Genomic DNA, 21,304 nt, shown 5'->3' with positions numbered 1-21,304 from the left:
GATCCAGTTTCCCCGCATTTAACAAGTGGTAACAAGAAAGAAGTAAATCACTTTCGTTAGATTGAGAAATTAAAGAGAGATTTTCTCATTATGTTCCTCTTAGCATCTCGGAACTGCCTTTTAATGGAGCACAGTATGCACACATAATCTATGGGATCAATTAAAAGAAGAACCCAGCGCTACAACAGGTGGAGGAGCTTAATGCTCCTTGAGGAAAACAGTCTAATAAGAGTATTTTATTTTTCACACATATGAATACATATATATATATATATATATATATATATATATATATATATATATATACATATATATACATATATATACATATATATGTATATATATATACATTTGTGGCGTCTCCTACTAGAACAGTCCACTTTCCCCACTTTCATTACGCCGCTGTCTGTCTCCTCCTCCTCCTCTTCCTCCTCCTCCTCCTCCTCTCCTCTTCAGTCTGCCAGACTGCTGGTCCAGGCTGCAGCCATCTGCAGTGCGTTACAGACCCCCCCCCCCCACCGGGGTATACATCAGGATTGTGCTGATTCGGCGCTCCTGTAACGTCTCTCATCATGGCCGCCGCCGCCGCCGCCGTGCTGTCGGGGAGGAGACGGCAGGAAGGTGTGCGAGGCGAGGACGCTCTCCACCCGCCCGCCCGCGTCCTGGACCGGCTCGGCCGGCTCGGCCCGGCTCGGCCTCCCCCGCCACCACCACCTCCACCACCCCCCTCGTCATCACGGCAGGTGCGGCGAGCACGTGAGTGCGGATTTGATAAACGTGCAGCTGCAAACGTCCCTGCGCCCCATTAAAGTTCAACGTTCAACGAGTTCAAAGAAAGAAAGCCGCAGTCCAGTAATGCATCAATGCTTTTTCCAATCTTCCCTCCGTTTTCAACCTCGGTGGTGGTGTGTGTGCGTGTGTGTGTGTGCGTGTGTGTGTGTGTGTGTGTGTGTGTGTGTGTGTGTGTGTGGGGGGGGGGGGGTCTTTGTCCTCCACCTTTTTTCTTTTTCCGTCCACACTCTCACTTTACCCACAAACCGTCGCCGACGGCAGAGTTGCCTCCGCAATCTGGGGCCGTGATGCTGAAGTGGAGCATCCCACCGCCCCCCCGCCATCCCCTTTACCCCCCCCCCCCCACCCCCACCCACCCACTCGCCCGCCCCCCCCCCCCCCCGATCCGGAGGCAGACGAGGCAGACACCATCCCAGACTGATGATGTCATCCCTGCCAAGCACTTCCCAGCGCTTTGTCTCTCGGTGGCACTGCAGAGTGCAGCCAGAGGCGGGCGGGCGCGCGCACGCACACACACACAAGCACGCACGCACGCACACACACAAGCACACACACCTGTCTGTGACATTCTGCATTTATCACTGGGGCTCAGACGCTGCCACTCGCCAGTATGAGCCGCCGCTTATTTATTTTATATTTTCCTGGTTTGTTTGTGTTTATTTAAGCCGAAGTGAGGAGTGGGAGGCCGGCTCGCCGCCTCGCCTCTGGAATCGCCTGTCGACTACGACGACGACTGGGCGGCGAGACGATGGGGCTCTCTGCACCCGGTCCGTCCTGAGAGGGGAAATTTATCTCGTTTGTGTCCAGATCGCGGTTCACGCGCTGCGCTGAGGCCCCCCTCCGCAGCAGGAACTCGCAAAAAACTCCCCGCACAACACAGCGGCGCTGATAGTGTGAACGGGTTCGCAGGGGGGGGGTATGGGGGCGAAAAGAAAATGTTGTTTCTATGCAAATGTGGCGGTGCGATTGCGGAACCGGAGGAGGATGCAGGGAGCCAGTATGGTGCGAGTGAACGCTGCGAACGGCCAATAAGACAGTGGTAAAGAATGGGATCAAAGCGGGGGGGGGGGGGGGGGGGGAATTCAGCCGAGCCGCCCGTGTGTCTGGAATACCTGCTGCCGGCGCGACTCGTCTATAGGCAGTGTGGGCTCGGCATGAATATTCATGAGCCGGTGTGAGCGTATAGCGCCGCTCGCTTTGATTTCTAACCCACATTTTCCCTGAAAGGTTCGGAAGCTCATCGCGCATATTTATGAAACGCCAAGACGTTCCCGCGCCAAAGCGGCCTTTCCAGCGAGGTTGCGATGAGAGAGAGAGAGAGAGAGAGACAGAGAGAGAGAGAGAGAGAGAGAGAGAGAGAGAGATTCTCCTTCTGGAAACCACAGCATCGATTTACCTTCCTGCCTCTGATTCTTTTTCTCTGTTTCATTCCTCTGTGTGTGTGTGTGTGTGTGTGTGTGTGTGTGTGTGTCTATATATTTGTTGTCGTTATTGAGTGCGAGATGTTATGAGAGGCCTCCGTCAAGACCGCCACCCCCCAAACCCCCAGGCCAAAAGCCATTTGTCAGTTTACCCTGGTTGGCTCCCAGCGCCTGTGTGACACATTGGTGATATTCTCTGCGTTGTGTAACAAGAGTCCGAAACACTTCAGGGCCCGTTGATGATACTCACACACGTCAAGTACAGTGTTTACGCTCCGTTTGGCTGAGCAGACAGACAATCAGAGGCTCCAAATTAGATTTACTTTCATTTCTGGATTTCCCTCGGGGTGGGGGGTGTGGGGGAGGGTAAGGAGGGGGGGGGGGGGGGGGGTTGGCGTGATTCTGTTATACAACAAACACGGCGGCGAGTCGCTCGTCCTTGCGGAGAGTCGCGCAAATATTGGAGTCAAACTGCCTTCAGACATGGGAGGGCTGCGGCGGCGGAGGGGGAGGGGAGGGGAGGGGCGGTTGGGGGTGGTGAGGGAAAGGGAGGCGGGGCCAGACACAGCAGCAGCCTCGGAACCAGTGAGACAGAACTGTGAAACAAATTAAAAAAAAAGAATACCGCTGGACGGTGAAGACGCAGAATTGCTGCAATGCTTCTTTTTAATTTTGCTTCTCCGTATGTTCACCGCACTTTCTTTCACCCGGTGCGCTTCCTTTGCGGCCATCGTGGCCGACGCGTCGACCGCTGGCCAGGCCCAATTAAAGTCTCGTCTGTTGATTGGCGGACTCCCCCTGCCCCTCCTCCCCGCCCAGGTCCTGTCTGACAAGGTGCGAGCTGCAGTGTCGCCGGGTCGACGGCAGTAAATCAGGCCATCATGGTTCTGATGGGGCGGCTCAGCCGGCGCTGAGACGCTGATGTGACCCTCCCTCGCCTTCATGAGCCTCCCGGGCTTCATATTTTTCTCTATTCTCATCCTATTAGAGATTCTGACCCTCCCCCTCCATCCCCACGTTCTGCTCGCCTCCCTGCCCCCCCCACCCCCTCCCCCCCAGCCCCACTCTCCCCCTCCCTCCCTCACACACTTCCTCTTATTCTGACACACAAACACTCTCTCACACACACACACACACACACCGCCGTGCACCCGCTGCACTCTTACTCCCTCTCTTCTCCCTCCTCTCTCTCCCTCTCACACGTCTACATGCGGGGCTCACAGACTGGGGGTTTGTGCGTGTGTGTTGGCAGGGGTGAGGCGGGGGGGAGGTCTAGCGATTACCGAGCTAGTACGCTGTCCGACTCGCGGGGGGGGCTGAGAGGGAGGAGAGGGAGATGGAGGGATGACGAGTGCAGGGTGTAAAAGAGGAAAAGTGAATGAAGGGGGGACTCGGAGGTACAATGAGAACGAGGAGCGGCGGCGGCGGCGGCAGCCTGTGAACGCAGCGCGGGAGGGTAACCGTGTGTGTGTGTGTGTGTGTGTGTGTGTGTGTGTGTGTGTGTGTGTGTGTGTGTGAGTGAAAATGCGAGACAGCATGTGCGCACACACAACTAAAGCCAGGCTCTTTCCCTCCTTTATTTCTCTCCAGCTCGCAGCAGCAGCGCGACGAGCAGACGCCCCCTCGGAGACGGAGGAGGAGGAGGAGGAGGAGGAGGAGGAGGAGATGTTGCTCAGGTAGGTCGGCTGGAGGTAAAGAGGGAGGAAGGATGGAATCGATACTATTGTCTCGGAGCGGCGCTGGAGCGAGCCGGCAGACAGCTGAGAGGAAGGCAGGAATCTCCAGGCTGCAAGAGGAGGAGAAGAAGAAGGAGGAGGAGGAGGAGGAGGAGGAAGAGGAAGCTGCTGGCCGTGAGACGACTCTCTTCTCTTTGTTCCATGCATTTACGCCTCAAAGTTGAATTTGGCCGAATGATTTCCTTCCATCTCATCTCGATGCATTTCATCAGCAACTTTTCTTTCCCTCCGCTTTGCTTTCACAGCAAAGCGGCGCCGGTGTGTCCTCCCCCCCCCAACCCCCCCACCCCCACCCCCCATGTGCGCATGCATACGTTTTCTGCTTTATTGCCGATTGTCTAATTGTGACATCCAGCCTGCGAACGTGTCCTGTGTTGGCACGTCATTGAACGTTCCGTCAGCAGCCGGGCCACGTCGTCTCCCTGCGCGCAGCGTTTGAGTCGCCGCCGCTCCTATTTCCACTTTCGCATCAGGAAAGATTGATTTTTCCCGGAGGAAAACGTCACCTTTCCTTTCGTCCGTCGTCGTCGTCGTCGTCTTCGCCGGATCGACGCAGCCGGCGGGAAATATTCCCATTGGCTCAGTTGCTTTAAAAGGACAATGCGGCGCAGGAAAAGCATGTTCACCTGACGCATTTATCAGGACGAGGTTTCAACGCGCACGTTTCCGCATTCTGCTCGTCGTGCATGCAGCCCCGCACACCCCCCCCCCCCCCTCCCCCACCCTCCGATCGTGTCCCTCTCATATTGACGTGACGGATTGGATTTTCTAAAACAATCCTGGAAAGCAATTAATGCTGCAGACAAATCCATAATTCATGTCTCGGTGGCCGTCGTCTGCTGGTCCGCCCGGGCCGGGCCGGGCCGCCGCCGCCGCCGCCGCCGCCACGTCAGCCACATCGTGGAATTAACTGCGACGATCGAGAAAATTCCATCCCTCCGTCCTGGACCTTTCCAGCAGGCCTGTTGCTCCAACCTGCAGGCGGTGACGCATGTCATTTGCACCTTGTCTGACACCGTCCCTGACGTGTTGCACCTCAGCGGCACGCTGCTCCGACACACACCAGGCAGACACCCTTCTACCTTAACCACCTTTCCCAGTCAATGTGTCATTTCATCAGCATCGCCTTCACTCCTCCTCCTCCTCCTCCTCCTCCTCCTCATCCTCCTCCACCTCCTCCGCACTGGATTTCGACTCATTCGCCACCTGAACGTGCGAGCTTCGCCCCAGAAGGTCTGGAGCTGCGCCAAGACGTCTGCGGCAACGGTTCGCGTTCCTTATTTCGTTCTAGAATCTTTTTTCCTTTTTTTTCTAAAACGTCTTCTCCGGGCTGCTTGGCGCTCACCTAGAAGTTGTTTCACCAGCAGGTGAAGTTTTTCAAACAGACGGGTCGAAAAACGTGAAGCGTTTCAACTTTATTGGTCCTCGGGTCTGTCGACACTGCAGCTGGTCGCACATCTGAAGCGCCGCCTTAGTTTTGATTTCTATGACGTCAGTCGTGTTGAAACAGTTGCCGAGAGAACGCAGAGTGAATCAGCCTTGTTCTCGGCGCCGCGACGCGACAGATGCTCTGAAACGGACTTCCCGCACGCAGCTCGTCAGGCTCGCTGAGGTCTCGCCGTCGTTAAGAGACTTCGCTTGCAGGCGCTAAGCAGCCCAACTTTACTCGGAATGACCTTGACATTCAAGCGTAGTTTGAAATGAGAACCGTTCCACGCGATGGAAACTGCGTCGACGCCGCTTCGCCCGCCGCCGCCTCCTCTGCGGCGCAACGCTTCAGTGTTGCAACAGCGAGGAGAAGGATGAGTGCGGCGGCTACACGCCACAGTCGGAGGGGTAAATTAACTGATCGGTTCTACTTCTCTCCCCCCCCCCCTCTCTCTTTTTGTTGCAGCGAACCAGCAGACCGGACGGTGCTGCAGAATCCAAATGTCAGATGAGGTCATGTCTTTGTCTCGGCACTGCGGCCCTCGGGACCACCGGGACCACCGGGATCGGCTCCTCCTGATACATTTTATCACTGCCTACTGAAGTTTCAAAGTGATTGAAAAGTCTTTAGTTGGTTTTTTTTGTTGTTTTTTTTGCTTAATGTGTACTCAAAGCTTTTTTTGTTGTTGTTGGTCAATTTCCCAGTATGCCCCTCTGTCCCTGAGACCCTTAACCTGTGAGGTCATATCAGGTCACAGGTGAGGTCCTCGGGAACAGGGCTGCATTCAGTTTCAACGTCCCCAAAAAGATTCACCTAAAACGAGGCTTTTTACTGCAAGCTCCTGAGTCACCTGCTGGCTGCGACCATCTCGAACTGTTTGAAACAGAGCGAGACTCTCAGGTGATGCACCTGCTGCTGCTTTGTTTTTTTTTTTGGCCAAGTACGACGGATCCTGCTGAGACCAGAATGAGGAAACCCCGCCTCCCCTCCAGGAGCGCAGACCATCTCAGGGAGCCGACCCTATTGGCTGGCTTTGTGTTCTAACCCCCAACGGTAGCGGCGGCAGCGGTGGTGGTGGTGGTGGTGGGGGTGTCCGGTAGAAAGACAGCCAAGGGTCGTGACCCCGTCACGTGCGTCATCTCCAGGACGCATCGAAGAAAACGTGCGCGTCTGTTGTGATTTGTCCCAATAAACTCTGAGCACCAAAAAAGAAACGTCCGGGTGTTTCAATTCCTTCGCTTCCACGTTCAAACACACACACTCTACCCCACCGTCTCTTCAGACTCCCGAGCGTGCACGCCGGCGCCACATGGCGGCCCTTGAATATGAAGTGGCGGTAATCAGCGACACGGGCAGCCGATCCGTCTCCCCGGTCGCCGTCAGCAGAGGGCGACGATGCGGCCGCCGAAGCTGTGAATGAGCAGTTTGGATTCACCCCCCCCGCCCTTGCACCTCCCTGTGACAACACGGCACGCCATAAAGAAAAATAAATACGCGTAATTAAAAGCGCACTCGCAGAGTGTGACGCGCACGTGCGTACATGCACGCGCCCGCCAGCCGGCCGGCCAGCCAGCCAGCCAGCCAGCCAGCCAGTGCATGGCTGGGATTTTCCACCCTGGCGCAGCCTCCTGCCTAAACATTGATTGGCTTGTCTGCGCCGAGACAGATGAATGCATTAGTACCCAGCTCACCCTGCCACTGAAAATATATTAAGTTCATGTATTAGGCACCCTGTCTGGTTGCCATGGCGATGCACCGGGAGTGAGGGACGGGGGGGGGACAGGGGGGAGGGAGGATGGGTGGGGGGGATGGGGGGTACAGGATGTGATGAGGCGGTCGTCTTGATTTGTAGTCCTGCTCCCTCTTCCTGCCTCGCCGCTCTCTCTCTCCTCTGTCACTCGTGTGCCGCCTCTTTCATCCGTCACTCCTCTCCCTCCCTCCCCTCCCCTCCCACCCCTTCCTCCCCCCCTTCCACTTTCCAGACCCGTATAAACTGCCCTCCCTCACTAATAAATGTTGATCTCCTTTATTCCTTTGTCTTCTCCGACTCTACACGCAGACGTTCTTCTTCCCCCCCCTCTGCGCGCCTGTGCGTTGTCTCCACTTCCTCTCCTTCCCCATCCCCTCCTCCCCCACAACGCCCTCCGCTTCCTCCCTCTACGTGCATTAATTCCATCCTCCTCTGCTCCCCCTACACCACCCCCAGCAGCCGCCGCCGCTTGGCTCGCGCCGTCTCTGCGCTCTGCAGCAAAACTGCTGCATTGAGGCAGCAGAAGGGGGGAGTTGAGGGGGAGTTAAGGGGTTGTGGGGGGGGTTCAGACAATAGAGGGGAGGAACGTGCATGCGCTGGGAGCAACTCGTGGAAACAACGTGTTTGATTGCAAAACGCTGCCCAGTGATTTTTCACAATCAAAGGCAAAGCTTTGATTTTTGTTGGAACATCGTCGCGCTACGACTCCCAATTCAGGCCACAACTTTGCCGTTGGTCGCAGGGACAAGATAAAAGTGGGAATGTGGCCTTTTATCATGACCACAACAGTCCTTTTAAATGGTTCTCCAGCCATTGAGCCGAAGAAGAGGAAGAGAAAGCCTCAAGTGACACCTGCGTGAATGGGCGGCCTGCAGTTTAAGCGTGCAGAGGGGCGTCGCACAAACGTTTCTGTTGGCGTGATTCCGTTGCGCCTGCTGTGCACCAACTGGCTGCTGGGCGCCTCTCTGGGCTGCTACCAGTGTTTCATCAGCGCCGATGACAGCAGCCGCCTGTGCATTGGCCACATCAAGGCCGGGCATTCGCTGTCGGGTCTCCCGTCGCACGACAACATCGACTCGTGCTTCAAGAAGCTGGACGTCGTCTTCAACAACAACCCCAGGGTCATCTCAGCGGCCAGAGTAGGTGCGACGCAGACTCTCTTCAAACTAGCAAAACAAAAACGCACGCAACATCTGCCCCCAGTGGCCGAGCCACAAACGTTCCCTTGAGGTGGCCACAGGGAGAGATCATGCCTCGCATGAAGGTGGCAATGAGTAGATACTGGAAATGACTGCGTTGCTGTTTTTTTTTTTTTACTTCTCTAACTGTTACTGTAGTTGTTTGTATTTATTAAATATTTTCAGTGTCACCTTATGACAGTCGGCCTGTTGCCACAGGGAAAATCAGGAGTGTGACTTGAGATGTTCTAGTGTAGTAGAGTAATAAGGCCTTTTGTCACTGGCCCCCACGTAGCTGCACCAGGTGCAGGTGTCACCAGTGTGTGTGTGTGTGTGTGTGTTCTCAAGGCAAAGGCTACGATGCCAGGCTGAGGGAGATCATGGAGAAGGAGATCCTTCCCATCGTGGAGGAGTTTGACGGCAAAGTGAACTACGGTAGCGCAGCACACCTGCACGCACACACAAGTTAATGACTCTTTAGTCAGCGCTGAATTCTCTCCAGCGGGGGGGCGCGAAGGGAGGAGTGAGAGTGAGGAATGAGAAAATGTTCAAAATGATGCCCCGCAGCGAACAATTGACTTCTTTTCTTTTTTTTTTGTGGGAGGCAAATATTTCTCTCCGTCTTCTCTCTCTCTCTGTCTCCCTCCTCCCTCCCTCTCTCCGCCTCCATCCATCAGAGTCGGTGTACGACGCGAGGTTGCAGGCGGCGGCAGAGAATTTCATCGCGGCTGCCTCCCAGCTGCCTGGAGGTGAGCCGCGGCCTCTTCCCTCGCTGCTGCCGCCGTCCTTTCATCCGGCGCCGCATTAGGTCATTACGGCTCCCTGTGATCTACGCACTGCCGCCCGCCCCCCTCCCCTGCGCCGCTGCTGCTGCTGCTGCTGCTGCTGCTGCTCTCTTAATTACAGCCTTTCACACTCAGAGTTAAAGAGTCAGTGGGGGGGGGGGGGGGGGGGGAGTCTCTTCATGCATTAAAAGAAAAGAAAAAGTATTCCCGTTAACCTGACGCTGATCATCATTCAAACCTTTTCTCTCTCGCAGCGTCTGGATGCATCCCTCCCTGTGGTTAGTGACCTCCTCCTCCTCCTCCTCCTCCTCCTCCTCCTCTTCCTCCTCCTCTTCTTCCCCTCTCAACCTCGACATTTTTTTGACGCATGCGCTTCCATCAAAGTGGCGTGACGTGGCGCACCTGTGCTGTTGTCTCTGCGCCTCCGCCAGGTTTCCAGAGCGCAGGCGCCATCTACAACTGCATCACCTGCAGGTACGACTCCTGCGAGTTCCCCCTCGACTGTCCAGGTGATCATCCGCCCCGGCGGTGTTGAATTATCCACAGTGTTACGTCACCGTTTTCATTTTCTTTTCTTTTTTTGGGTCGTCGAATAACACAACAGGCTCCCTAATCCAGACGTGACATATCCTTACGTAACTGTGTTTAACCCTCATGAGCGTCCTCCTCATCCCTGATCCTGGAAATACTCCGCGTTTGATCCTTGAAATGCTCTTAGCAGAAAAGTCACGATTTGGATGTGGGGGGGGCAGCGGAGAGAGGGGAGCGAGGCCACGTTTTATTTCCACACATTATATCTTTTTGCACAGAGCCCCCCAGGGTGCTCTTTAAGTCCTTGGCTTCTTTATGCAAGGTGACAGTTGACTCCCACACACGGTGGTGTTCGTATCATCCCCTTGCACAGCACGGCAGCTGTTTAGCATATCATCACTTTTACGCCACTCCTCAGAGACCGGGCTTAAGTATTATCATTAAAGAGGGCTCAGGCTGCAAAGCATGCCCCCCCCGTGAATGTTATCTGTGTGCACATACGGGCGTGCGTGCGTGCGTCTGAGTGTATCTCTGTGTGTCTTGGATTATTCCAGTAAAAGAAATGAACGCCACGGAGGGAGGCGCGAGCCAAATGCAGTGTGAGGTGGCGTTCCAGTTACCGGACGGCATCATGGCGGTCTGGAGGTTCGCAGATGAGGTACAGGGGCGTACGAGTCGGGGGGGTCTGAAGGGCAGCAGAACTACCTGTTTTGCAATGTTGGCAGAGATTAGCCCGCTGGCGCAACACGCAGTTGAATTAGGGACGGGTTCCATTCAGTCAAGAGCAGCAGCAGCAGCATTAGAGCTCCCTATTGGAACGGAACCTTGATTAGCATCACTGGAATCAGCTGCGCTAAGGTGTAAACCTAGCTTGTCGCTAGTGTTGCCAACTTTCCTTTGGAAAAATAAAGGAGGCCTCCTGCAGTGTTCGGCGGCCATGACCGTCACAGGCCAGTGGCTCGCCAGTAGTGGTAAATCATAACTTAAAATAGGGTTTCAAAAAGTATATGGTTCACATAGTTTGAACATGTTTTTTTACACAACAATCAATGAAGTGCAGGATGGATGGCTTTTACAAAGGAATTAAACCAATAATTGATTCACAGCCTTCTCTATGCAAGCTATACAGCCAGTACGCAGCCTGTACGCAGTTGTTGTGAATGGGTTGCGCAATGGCACGGCCTGCAGCTACGTAGATTACGGTTTTGAACGCAAACTCTGTGGAAACGAACGTGAGTTTGCATCGAAAATACATTTCCGTTCAAGACAACTGAGAAAAACGGGACAAAAACCGTCTGGTATCGATTCAAAACGGGACGCACCATGTCATTGTCCAATACGGGACAAGTCTGTTCTTAAAGGGACGGTTGGCAACTCCACTTGCCAAATAAACTCACGTTGCCTGCAACACTGTGCTACAACTCTCTCCTGCAATACTCTCTCTCGGACCGTGCAAAAGTGACACCAAATGCTCACGTGGCACTCCGGGTATCTCATAGGCCATTAAGCAAACAAAAAGGCTCCATCGCTCCTAATAGGAGTTCAGTACAGGTCTTTTCAATGAGCACCGAACTCGACGACAAACCTTGCAGCAAGTCAGCTGAATTGAGAAGCGCGTAAACGGCTCATGCAATCGCGCAAGTTACTGAGGTTCATTTGTACCGATGGATTTGTTCCACAGTCGCAGGACATGACTTCTATATTGCACACAAACATGTATAGGAATTCTAAATGTAAAGGAAAGTTGAAAACAGCGACGCTGGCTGATAGAGAGTCAGAACGTGCACCACCTGCGACTGAAATGGCTTCAGGGTGAAGTGCACCCACAGTGCAGTAAGTGGATGCAGTAGTTGTTACTCAGTTTAAGCGCTCCATGCTAAGCTCGGCTACGCTGATTCCTACTAGTATTAATATGTTGAGTTTCGCCAGAATGCCCTGCTTACATGCAGATTAAACAGTGCCAACATTCTGGTGTTAATAACGTTCTCTTCTTGTGCAGATTAAAACCCTCAACCTGGATCATTTCGAAGAAGTCACCGCTGGGACAGACACGCTCTTTTCAATCACGACAGTCAGCCTGGAGCACCAGGGCACCTACCAGTGTGAGATCTACTCAGACCAGCGCTCCATCGTCCGACTGTACTACTTCCTGTCAGGTACCAGCACTCAACACGCCTCAGGATAAAAGCATCTGTCGCGAGCATTTTGACCGTGTTGTTCTATGCTCGCATGATGTTTGATGACACATGGTTACATGCGTTTGACAGATGGTGGCTTAAATTTTAAATTCAATTTAGAATGGTGGCATGCAGTCATGCAAAGCTGTCTACGAAATGAGCACAGCAACAAACCAGCGACAGCGTGTCCTGTCTGTCATTGCTACACATCACCCAAACCTGCTTGTCTCAAAATAAAGTCATAATGAAAATAACAAAACAGCAAAATATTCCAGAATAATACAAACATAACAAATATTAATTGTGAATTGGAATTAAAAAGAACCTGGCTGTGGCTACTTCTTGAGTTTTCCACTTTGATTAATAGCAAAACCCAACTTCTTAAGACTGGTGCTAAAATAGGAATGTTTCACTATGACAAAGACCCTGCCTCCCATCCATTTACTTCTCTCTCCTGTTCTATAAGTTGTCCCTCGGGTGGTGGTCGGCCACACGGAGCTGCAGGAGATATTTGAGCTGTCTCTCCTCCCAGGAGGACGCCTCTTACCTCCGTCTGTCCCTGAACCCTCCGTCCTGTCCCCGCTGCTCCTTGCAGCCTGCTTAACGTCGGTGTTTCTGCTGCTCTTCCTCGCCCTCGGGTAAAGAAACGCAGAGTATTAAAAGAAAACTAGGGGAAAAACACCCCTAGATTTGACGTATGGTGTAATAATATTTGTTTCCTATTTGTATATTCATATACTTGTTGATGCAGAGCCCTGGTTTTGTTGCTGATGCCAGAAAAGACGAATACAAAAAAGAACTCTGAAGGTGAAGGGTCCACTCAGAATTTGGAAGATCCATCCACCACCTCCGGGGGGAGGAGCCTATCTCAGCTGTTGGGGCTGACGGGGAGCACACCGAGACAAGCTGTCAGTACTTCACAGCGTTGACATACATAGAGAAAGAAGGACGGCCGCTCTTACAGGCCAATGTATCTCAGCTCGGTTACATAAGGCTCGCTTCATGCTAGAACTTCACCATTCTCACCACTGGAGGGCAGCCTGCACATCTCCAGGAAAAGGTCCCCAGACTTAAATGAACTAATCAGCTACTTCTCAGAAGAGTTTCCATAAGAGCAATCTGCACACACCGGCTTGTCATAGGTAATTATATGTACAAATATTAAAGCCTTCACTCTTTTCACACTGAAGATTGACATAATCATTTTTGCCATGCATTGAGGATCACTGTCCAGCTTTTGGTATTGTGTCCCGAATGAAATAAAACGCTTCAATCTTGGGTTCTAATCTTGGACAATATTCAGCAAAAGCAGCCATCAGTAGGACCTACATACCATGTAGCCTCTGCTGGTTGCTGAACTTAGAATCAATTTTAGGCCTTTAGCAAACCACAAGGGGGCAGCGCAGGAGAAGGAAGACGCGTTGAGAAAGGGTTTCCAGTTTGATTTCAGAATGAATGATTTTTTTTTTTTTTTAACTTCATCTCTTTATCTGTACGAAAGAGGATTAGGGCCACAAGTATGGAAAAAAGTATTACAGGAAGGAGATTTTTATTTAGGTTTTCATTTCGAGTTTTAAGTTGAAATTTCGTGAATAAAGTCAAAATTTTGTGAATAAAGTCAAAATTTCGTGAATAAAGTCGATGTTAAAAAGACTACATTTCGTCAATAAAGTCGATATTTCATGGATAAAGTCAACGCAAATATAAAAGTGGACATTTTGTGAATAAAGTGGAAATTTCGAAATTAATGATATGGATGATAGATTAACACAGTGATCCGCACTTAAAAGTACAGAAGAGGATTAGGGCCACAAGAAGAAAAAAAAAAATAGATTTCTTTTTTCAAGTTTCCAATTCAAGAATAAAGTTGAAATTTCAAGATTACGGTCGAAATTTTGAGAATAGAGTTGAAGTTAAAGACAAAATTTCAAAAATAATCTCGAAATTTTGCAATTCATGTCAACGGAAAAGCAACTCAAAATTTCGAGAATAAAGTCAAAAGGCTCTGAGCGCAAGTCTAGTGGAGTACTTCCATTTTCGCCAGTTACCTGATTGCTGTGGGTGAACCTTGTGGAATACACCTGTTTTAACTGGGTAACTGGGTTCACCCACCATCCATATCATTAATCTTGAAATTTCTACTTTATTCACAAAATTTCCATCTTATTTGCGTAGACTTTATTCATGAAATCTCTAATTTATTCAAGAAATTTAGTCTTTTTTAACGTTGACTTTGTTCACTAAATTCCGTCTTTTTTATGTCAACCTTTTTCGCGAAATTTTGACTTTATTCACGAAAACTCTAAATGAAAACATAAAAAAACTCCTTTCTGTAATATTCTTTCTCTTCTTATGGCCCTAATCCTCTTTCGTATAAAAGTAACCTGAGGAAAACAGGTGAATCCCACAAGGTTCACCCACCGTAATCAGGAAACTGCCGATAACGGAAATACTCCACTAGACTTGCAGGCAGAGCCATTCGACTTTATTCTTAAAAATTTAAGTTTTGATTTTCGATTTTCATTCACTAAATTTCGTCTTTTTTACGTTACCTTAGTTTATTCACGAAATTTCAACTTTATTCTCAAATTGGAAACTTGAGGGGGAAAAGAATTCTATCTTAACTTTTTTCTCTTCCGTACGCATTCCTCTGCATTAGGCAGACCTGTAGAATTTTGGTCACTAAGACACTTGATTGCCCTCCAAAGTACCCAGCTGAATCACACACAGCTTTAAGGAAGTATTTTCATTGCAAAATGGATTTCACCAAACCTTGACGTCACAGTCATACTGACATACTGAAAAATTTTGCAACGTATTACTCACTGGTCTGATTAAAACGGTTGCCCTGTCAATGTGATGCTCCAAACCACTTTCATATCCACACCTGTAATTTCAGAGAGACATCAGTTCATCTTTCAAACGACCCGATCATAACCCAAATAGGAGCAAAATCAATAACCTTGACACACACTCACACTTTTAGGTGCCGTACGTGCAATTTATGATGACCGGACCCTTAAACAAGCGTGTACTGGGTCTTCCTCGAGGTCTCCTCCCAGTGGAACATCCCGGAACACCTCCCCAGGGAGGCGTCCAGCAGGAGATCCCCGAGCCACCTCAGCTGGCTCCTCTTGATGCGGAGGAGCAGCGGCTCGACTCCAAGCTCCTCCCTGGTAACTGAGCTCCTCACCCTGTCCCTAAGGGTGCTCTAGCCCAGCCACCCTATGGAGGAAACTCATTCTGGCCGCTTGCATCCGCGATCTTGTTCTTTTGGTCATTACCTAAGGCTCATGACTATAGGTGAGGGTGGGAACCTAGATTGACCGGTCTACGTTTGATTTTCTTTTGTTTAATTTTCCTCACCACGACAGATCGGTGCAGCGACTGCATCACTGCAGATGCTGCGCCAATCCGCCTGTCGACATCACGCTCCATCTTCCCCTCAACTCGTGAACAAGACCCCGAGATACTTGAACTCCTCCACCTGAGGCAGGATCTCTCCACCGACCCGGAGAGGGCGAGCCACCTTTTTCCAGTCAAGAACCACGGCCTTTGGTTTTTTTTTGTCTTTGGACATTTTCATATTAAATGTTTGGTGTTTACTGGCAAAATAATGAACTCCAGTGGAGCAGTCAAGGGTGTAAAGTGTCCTCTCATTGAAAACATATGTCTTGATACTCCATTAACTGGACAAACTGGAAGAAATATTCTCGTTCTCGACTGAAAGTTTTACCTCGTAACAGGTGCATAGTTGTAAAGAACTGCCTGTTTTGTTCCGCCGAGCCCAGGTCAATGGACTGTGAAGCCAATGGGGAGGTTCTGGGTGCAAGACAGCGATATCACACTGCCGAGGCACAGTCAGTCTGCTCTTCTGGGCGCCGCGCCAGCAGGAGCTACTGCACACCACAACAACTGAACAGAAACAACAAAAAAAATGAAAAATTCCAAGTGAAAAACACACAAGATGAAAGACTGTCTCCAGCAGACTGAGACCACCATCGTAAATCTTCTAACCATTAAGTTTTGACCAATGCCAGACCCATGTTTCTGTAGAAAATGGAGCCATGAGTCACTGGACAACTTTTCAAAAGTTTAAATTTAGAAGAGATTTTGTGACTTTGCTGCTTCTTCTGATTGGAGATGTTAATGTTTTTCACGCCCGCTTCTGCCATATTCTGTTTTCAAGAATAAACACAGAAATGAAGGTCATATTTCAGAGATGTCAGTTCTTAGGGACACTTTTGAGCATTTCAGCTTTGCACACAGTCGGGTCTACGTGACCTGCCTCACCCAAAAAACAGTCTTGTCAGCAGCTATTTCCACATCCATCTCCAGTGTGAACCCTCCCAGCCCTCTCAGATCTGCTCAGTCTGACCAAACACCTAATGAATGTGGACCTGTCACTTCCTGATTTCATCTCCTTTGAATCGCCTCTGTCCTAATTTCCATTTACGTGAACTTTACACTAATATGTTGTGAAATGAAGGAGAACTGAGGCTGCACCTGCGCTTTAAGCCAATCAGGAACAAAATCCTCTTTCAGATGAAATGACGACGTGAACTGTGACCCTTTTCTGTTCGCTCACTTATCCGTTCACTTAAAGAGGACTGTGTTTGGTTCATTTGAAGGAGACTAAATGTGAAAACACCCTTTAAATAAATGACATCCTGGTCTTGGTAGTTTGTCAGTGCTGAGTAGTAGGTGACTGAACTGGACCTCTAAATAGGCTTTTACAGTTCTAAAAATGTACAGCGAATGCCGACTGAGTTCTTTTGTTATGGTGATTGGGTCGTTAATGGTCGCCAACATCCTGCTCGACTGTGGTGTGGATTAGGATTCAGTCTTTTGAGGCTTCCCACCTGTATTGTGTATCGCGGCCGCAGGCCACGGAGGGTCGCTCTGGTTGGACCGTTGACTTGTCATATCCCTCTCTCAACCATCTCTCAACCATCTGTCCTCCCTATCAAGGATGTGAACACTGAAGTCTTCAAAGAAACACACTCCCCTGTGAGCGCAATGCTAAGTTTAGTCACTCGTGCTGGAGTTCTGTCCTCGGGATTAACTGCTTTTTGTCCGTGAGTGTTGATGGGTTTGAAATGTGCTGGGCTGTTTTGCGCTTGATTAAAGTCCGGTTTGTCAAACAGTGAGTACCGGTCGGTGTGTGGTTGTCCTGAATACTTGCGCCACAGTGCAGGGATGCTTTGCTGTTTTTCTCCATGCCCTCCATGGTAAACCTGCTGCTCTCCATAAAGGACTCTAAAGGAGTCTACTTCCTGTTTTTTTTTTGTTTTTTTTTAATCCATGTGCTATTTACACACCTTAACCAATTGCAGTGTGTTGACCTGAGTGCTGCCAAAGTTAAATACATGTGGACTCCATATTTTTTTTTAAACCAAATAAGCCTTTTGGATGACATAAGAAAGATGGAATGACAGTTTTTGTAAACACATCCATAAGTCTAGCTTTAAAAAAAAAAAAAAATCTGTGAAAACAACTTTTGACCACCAAATCCAATGCATATGTAACATATTGTACATCTTAAATGAAAGGGCCTATTAGCAAAGAAAGGGGAGTATTTTCTGTTGGCCTGCCTGGAAATGTGATGCTGAAAAAGCTTCAGTGAAACCTGTTGCCTCATAGTTCTGTCATTCTGAATGAAGTTGGGAGTCTCCCTAAACGACTAACTCCGCTCCGAACGCAGCGCAGTCACAGTGTGCGGTCCGACTGGGATCTGCAACTCTTATAAAGCGTCCATGAAACATCTAAATATAGTGAGACATGACTCAACACACACATGACTTAACCAGTAAGAGTGCGTTTCTTTCCAGTGGGCTGCTTGGTTGCCTTGGCAGCCAAAGATGCTTTGTGGAATATGCACTGTACTGTGGGTTTTGTTTTGTTTTTTGTTTTGTTTCATGTGTATTTCCCCTTTAATGAAATACAACTGAGATGTTTCTATGAGCGACAAGCAGCAGCATGGAGAGCCCCTCCAGCCCAGAGTGCTGCTCCTACCCCACTTCTATTTTTACCCCTCCCCATTTTCCACTTTCCCCCTCACTTTTTGACTTTCCCCTCATAACAAAGGGTTGGGATCTCCCCACATTAAAAAGGGGCAGAGTTCAAGAATCTCCGTCATCAGCAACTTCAGGTGTGGACGTAAAGGCAGGCAATTTATTTTCTTGGCAGGTCAGACAGCTACATCTCCACCTTTCCGTATGTCTCCACACAAAAAAGCAAACATATGGAGAAACAATAATATAAATAATAGACGGTCTTTGCTAAGGATGAAACAATATTTAGGGTGGTTCTGCCTGCTTGAGCATCTTTTTGCATCACTTTAACAGTGATTTGCTTGTGTCTTTTTCTGCTTTGATCAAGCAGTCCTACTGACCTCCAGACTTATTCAGGTCCACTTGGAACCTTTTGAAAGGTTTTCCTAATAGCTTCCTGTTGACTTCAATCCCATTATGCAGAATTATATTTCTTGGCGTTGACCTTCAGCGTACACATGTCAGCATAATTGGCCCCATGCTGTGTTATTTGTGGTCTGTGTGTGCCACAGAATTCACATTTGTTCACAAAGAGCTGCTTCATTGTTTGGTGCAGTTAAAACTGCCATGACGATGCGTTTGCGTTTGTTTGTTTGTTTGTTTGTACCATGTATGAAAACCCAGAGTTGAAAAGAACCCACCTAAGACGCCCCCAACGACAGTCACATTTCTCAACTTGTTCCCACATTTGGCTCTAGACCTAAATCACAAACTGACAAACTGTGGAAGCTGATGCTCAACATTGCGAAGCGCCATCATCCGCAATTAAAGTGACGCGGACTGTGACTTCAAAAGCCTTTGGTCACTTTTGCGGGATGAGAATTCGCCGGAATCCCACTAGACGTGATACGTGTCAGCGCAACTTCCAGTAAATGACGACAGCACTGCAGTTATGAGTGTGCACGCTGCAGCTGGCTGTGAGAAACACCCCAAGAAAAACCTTTATAGGCACGGTGTTCCGCAAATTAAGGAATTACTTGATTGTGTTCCCTATTATTTTTCGTGTATTGTTTCATCAGTCACCTTTTTTCACAATTTAGATTTTTTTTTTTTTTTTTTTTGTCAAAAAGGAGCAACAGGAAATCTCAGCGGTCAACCAAGAAAGTGGCCAACAATCCATTTATGATAGTCATTTTCAAAAAACCTCAAGAACAAAGCTGCAATCACACAAATTTTGTTTGAACTTGTTATTACACCGTCATAGTTCTCAAGCTTTTCTCAGCCTGAGCGAAGTTAGATGGTTACGGCTTTCTTTCCATCGCCGCTAAACATGCACTCCAACACGTTGCCAGCTGAATGCTCCCCTCCTTGATGTCAGAGAGGGAGGCCCAGACAGGGTGGGGGACCAGCGGCTAATTGAAAACAGGCGCGGGGGAAGTGATGTATGGCTGCGTCAGACTGTTCATTTAAAAACAAAAAAATAGAAACCCTCCACCAAACTTTCTCTGACGCCCTCACCTGATAAGGCTCCCTGAAGCAGACGGTGACGTGTTTTTCTTTTCTTTCTTTTATTTTGAAAGTCCTCTGAACTTTAAGTTCATTTATTACATTCCCTTTAAATAGAAGGCCAGCAAGAGTGTTGGGTGCGAGAGAGCACTTTTACTTTATCAACTTGAAAAAAATAAATCTGGATAAATTTGTCTTTTCTCAAAGACCAATGTGAAAAAGCAGAAACATAAATAGTCAAATAATCTAGAAAACTATGTTTGGAATGTTTCTTTTAAAAAAACTAACCACCACTTCACTCTGGACGCGCTTAAATATTTTACATGGAAGTTTCACACAAAATTACTTTTCAAATGTTTTCAGTAGATATACATCTCATTCAATGAGATCTCTGCCTTCATAATCCAGACTGTTCATTTAAAAACAAAAAAAAAGAAACCCTCCACCAAACTTTCTCTGACGTCCTCACCTGATAAGGCTCCCTGAACCAGACGGTGACGAGTTTTTCGCAACAAGTCATCACAGAGCTCGAAGATTAATACGTTTTACCGTTGAAATGTTGCCATTGGAGACCAAATATAGGCGGCCACAGTGAAAATGTGATGAGTAACAAGGTCTTGCTGCTTAAGATGAAGTCCAGAATTTTTTACTAACGTGAATGGTACTCAGTGCTGCGAGATTACGGTTTTTTGAAGCCCCTTTAGAGACCTTGACTCATTGACTATCTGAGGACTGACGGCAGTCGTAGGATTGTAGAGTAGTTGTTTCCTGATGACCACTGGTCAACGTCTGCTGTTGCATGTGCCTTTCCGTCCTGCAGTAGCAGCTCAAGCACCCAGAGATTTTTTTTATTTTTTATAAAACATTGTCAGAAAGTTTGCACAGGAGTTCTAACCCAAAAACACATGTGAGGGATAAGATAGGTACTAAGTATTTTCTTACTAAACAAAGCTTTGTTTTATATATGGCCACATGAATTAGTCATTCTTTTTAAAAATTTGTTTAAGTTTCTTTGCACATGCTCACTACGCCTAGCAAGTAGGTTAATGTTATTGCTACTTTTGTTTTTATGTTTGTACAGTAGTCTTTCTCCACAATCACTGAAAAGACATCACTCACTACCAATTCAGCCCTATGCACCAAAAAAGTATTTTTCAAACAGAATTTTGTTGTAACCAAGAAGCAATCATAGTTCTGTACACAGGTTTTTAATTGGTTATATGTGCTTTTTCACTGATACACATGGAATTATTCATTTTCCATTTTCATTCTTAAAAATGGATTCTCGTCCAACCATACACTTTTTATTCCAACTATAAGTGCTAGCTGCCTCCCATCACGGACTCACTGATCCATTACATACGAGGACAAAATCCATCTTGTAGTTTTTGTTTGTTTGTTCACAAAAATTACAAATTTTATTTTGAAAGTCTTTTATTTTGAAAGTCCTCTGAACTTTAAGTGATCATTTATTACATTCCCTTCAAATAGAAGGCCAGCAAGATTGTTGGGTGCGAGAGAGCACTTTTACTTTATCAACTTAAAAAAAAAATTTTAAAATTAAAAATTAAAAAAATCTGGGTAAAAAAGCAGAAACATAAATAATCTAGAAAACTATGTTTGGAATGTTTCTTTTAAAAAACTAACCACCACTTCACATTTTCGGACAACTGTTTTTTAAAAAATTCCTTGTTTAAACAACAGATATAAATAATGTGTTTGTGCTGATTTTCCATCGGCAAACTCCGAAAAGTTCACAGTACAATATGTAACAACTGACTGAGTTTACAGCGATTTGTCTTATTTACACATCATTTCAACAGTTTCTTATTTCTAAATCTAGGTTTCAGTTCTCAGCATCTATCTCATGTACTGCTCTCATTGTTCTGCTTGGTTGTGCTGTTCAGTATACACTGCAAAATGAAATTGTCATTTTATGTACATTCAAACAGAGTAAGTAACTAAGTCCTAGATCCAGTGCAGATACAACAACACTGAGGTAAATC

General features: G+C 48.3%; 1 protein-coding gene across 5 annotated transcripts; it reads left to right on the top strand.

Moving 5' to 3' along the window:
- Window positions 1–7,938: 7,938 nt before the first annotated feature.
- Window positions 7,939–13,077, top strand: spaca6 (sperm acrosome associated 6). Of its 5 annotated transcripts, XM_076012834.1 has the most exons (9): window positions 7,939–8,271; window positions 8,655–8,741; window positions 8,984–9,055; window positions 9,346–9,369; window positions 9,523–9,600; window positions 10,177–10,280; window positions 11,622–11,778; window positions 12,266–12,437; window positions 12,551–13,077. In XM_076012834.1, exons 1-9 carry the CDS (start codon window positions 7,989–7,991, stop codon window positions 12,726–12,728), a joined length of 1,155 nt encoding a protein of 384 aa, XP_075868949.1. In that variant the 5' UTR covers window positions 7,939–7,988; the 3' UTR covers window positions 12,729–13,077. The 5 variants fall into 5 exon arrangements, with proteins under 5 accessions (XP_075868949.1, XP_075868950.1, XP_075868951.1 ...); XM_076012835.1 differs by lacking the exon at window positions 8,984–9,055; XM_076012836.1 differs by lacking the exon at window positions 9,523–9,600.
- The last annotated feature ends 8,227 nt before the right edge of the window (window positions 13,078–21,304 follow it).

The sequence above is a fragment of the Nelusetta ayraudi genome, unplaced genomic scaffold, assembly GCF_046127955.1.
Source record: "Nelusetta ayraudi isolate G7.1 ecotype Tasmania unplaced genomic scaffold, CSIRO-AGI_Nayr_v1 ptg000136l, whole genome shotgun sequence".
Classification (NCBI taxonomy): domain Eukaryota; kingdom Metazoa; phylum Chordata; class Actinopteri; order Tetraodontiformes; family Monacanthidae; genus Nelusetta; species Nelusetta ayraudi.
This window is presented reverse-complemented; position numbering and strand designations above follow the sequence as displayed.

Excerpts from the sequence above, each read along its gene's own strand:
- spaca6 (XM_076012834.1), top strand. The coding sequence starts at position 7,989 with ATGGGCGGCCTGCAGTTTAAGCGTGCAGAGGGGCGTCGCACAAACGTT. Across the intron at positions 8,272-8,654 it reads CATCTCAGCGGCCAGAGTAG|GCAAAGGCTACGATGCCAGG; the intron begins GTGCGACGCAGA and ends TGTGTTCTCAAG. Across the intron at positions 9,601-10,176 it reads GTTCCCCCTCGACTGTCCAG|TAAAAGAAATGAACGCCACG; the intron begins GTGATCATCCGC and ends GGATTATTCCAG.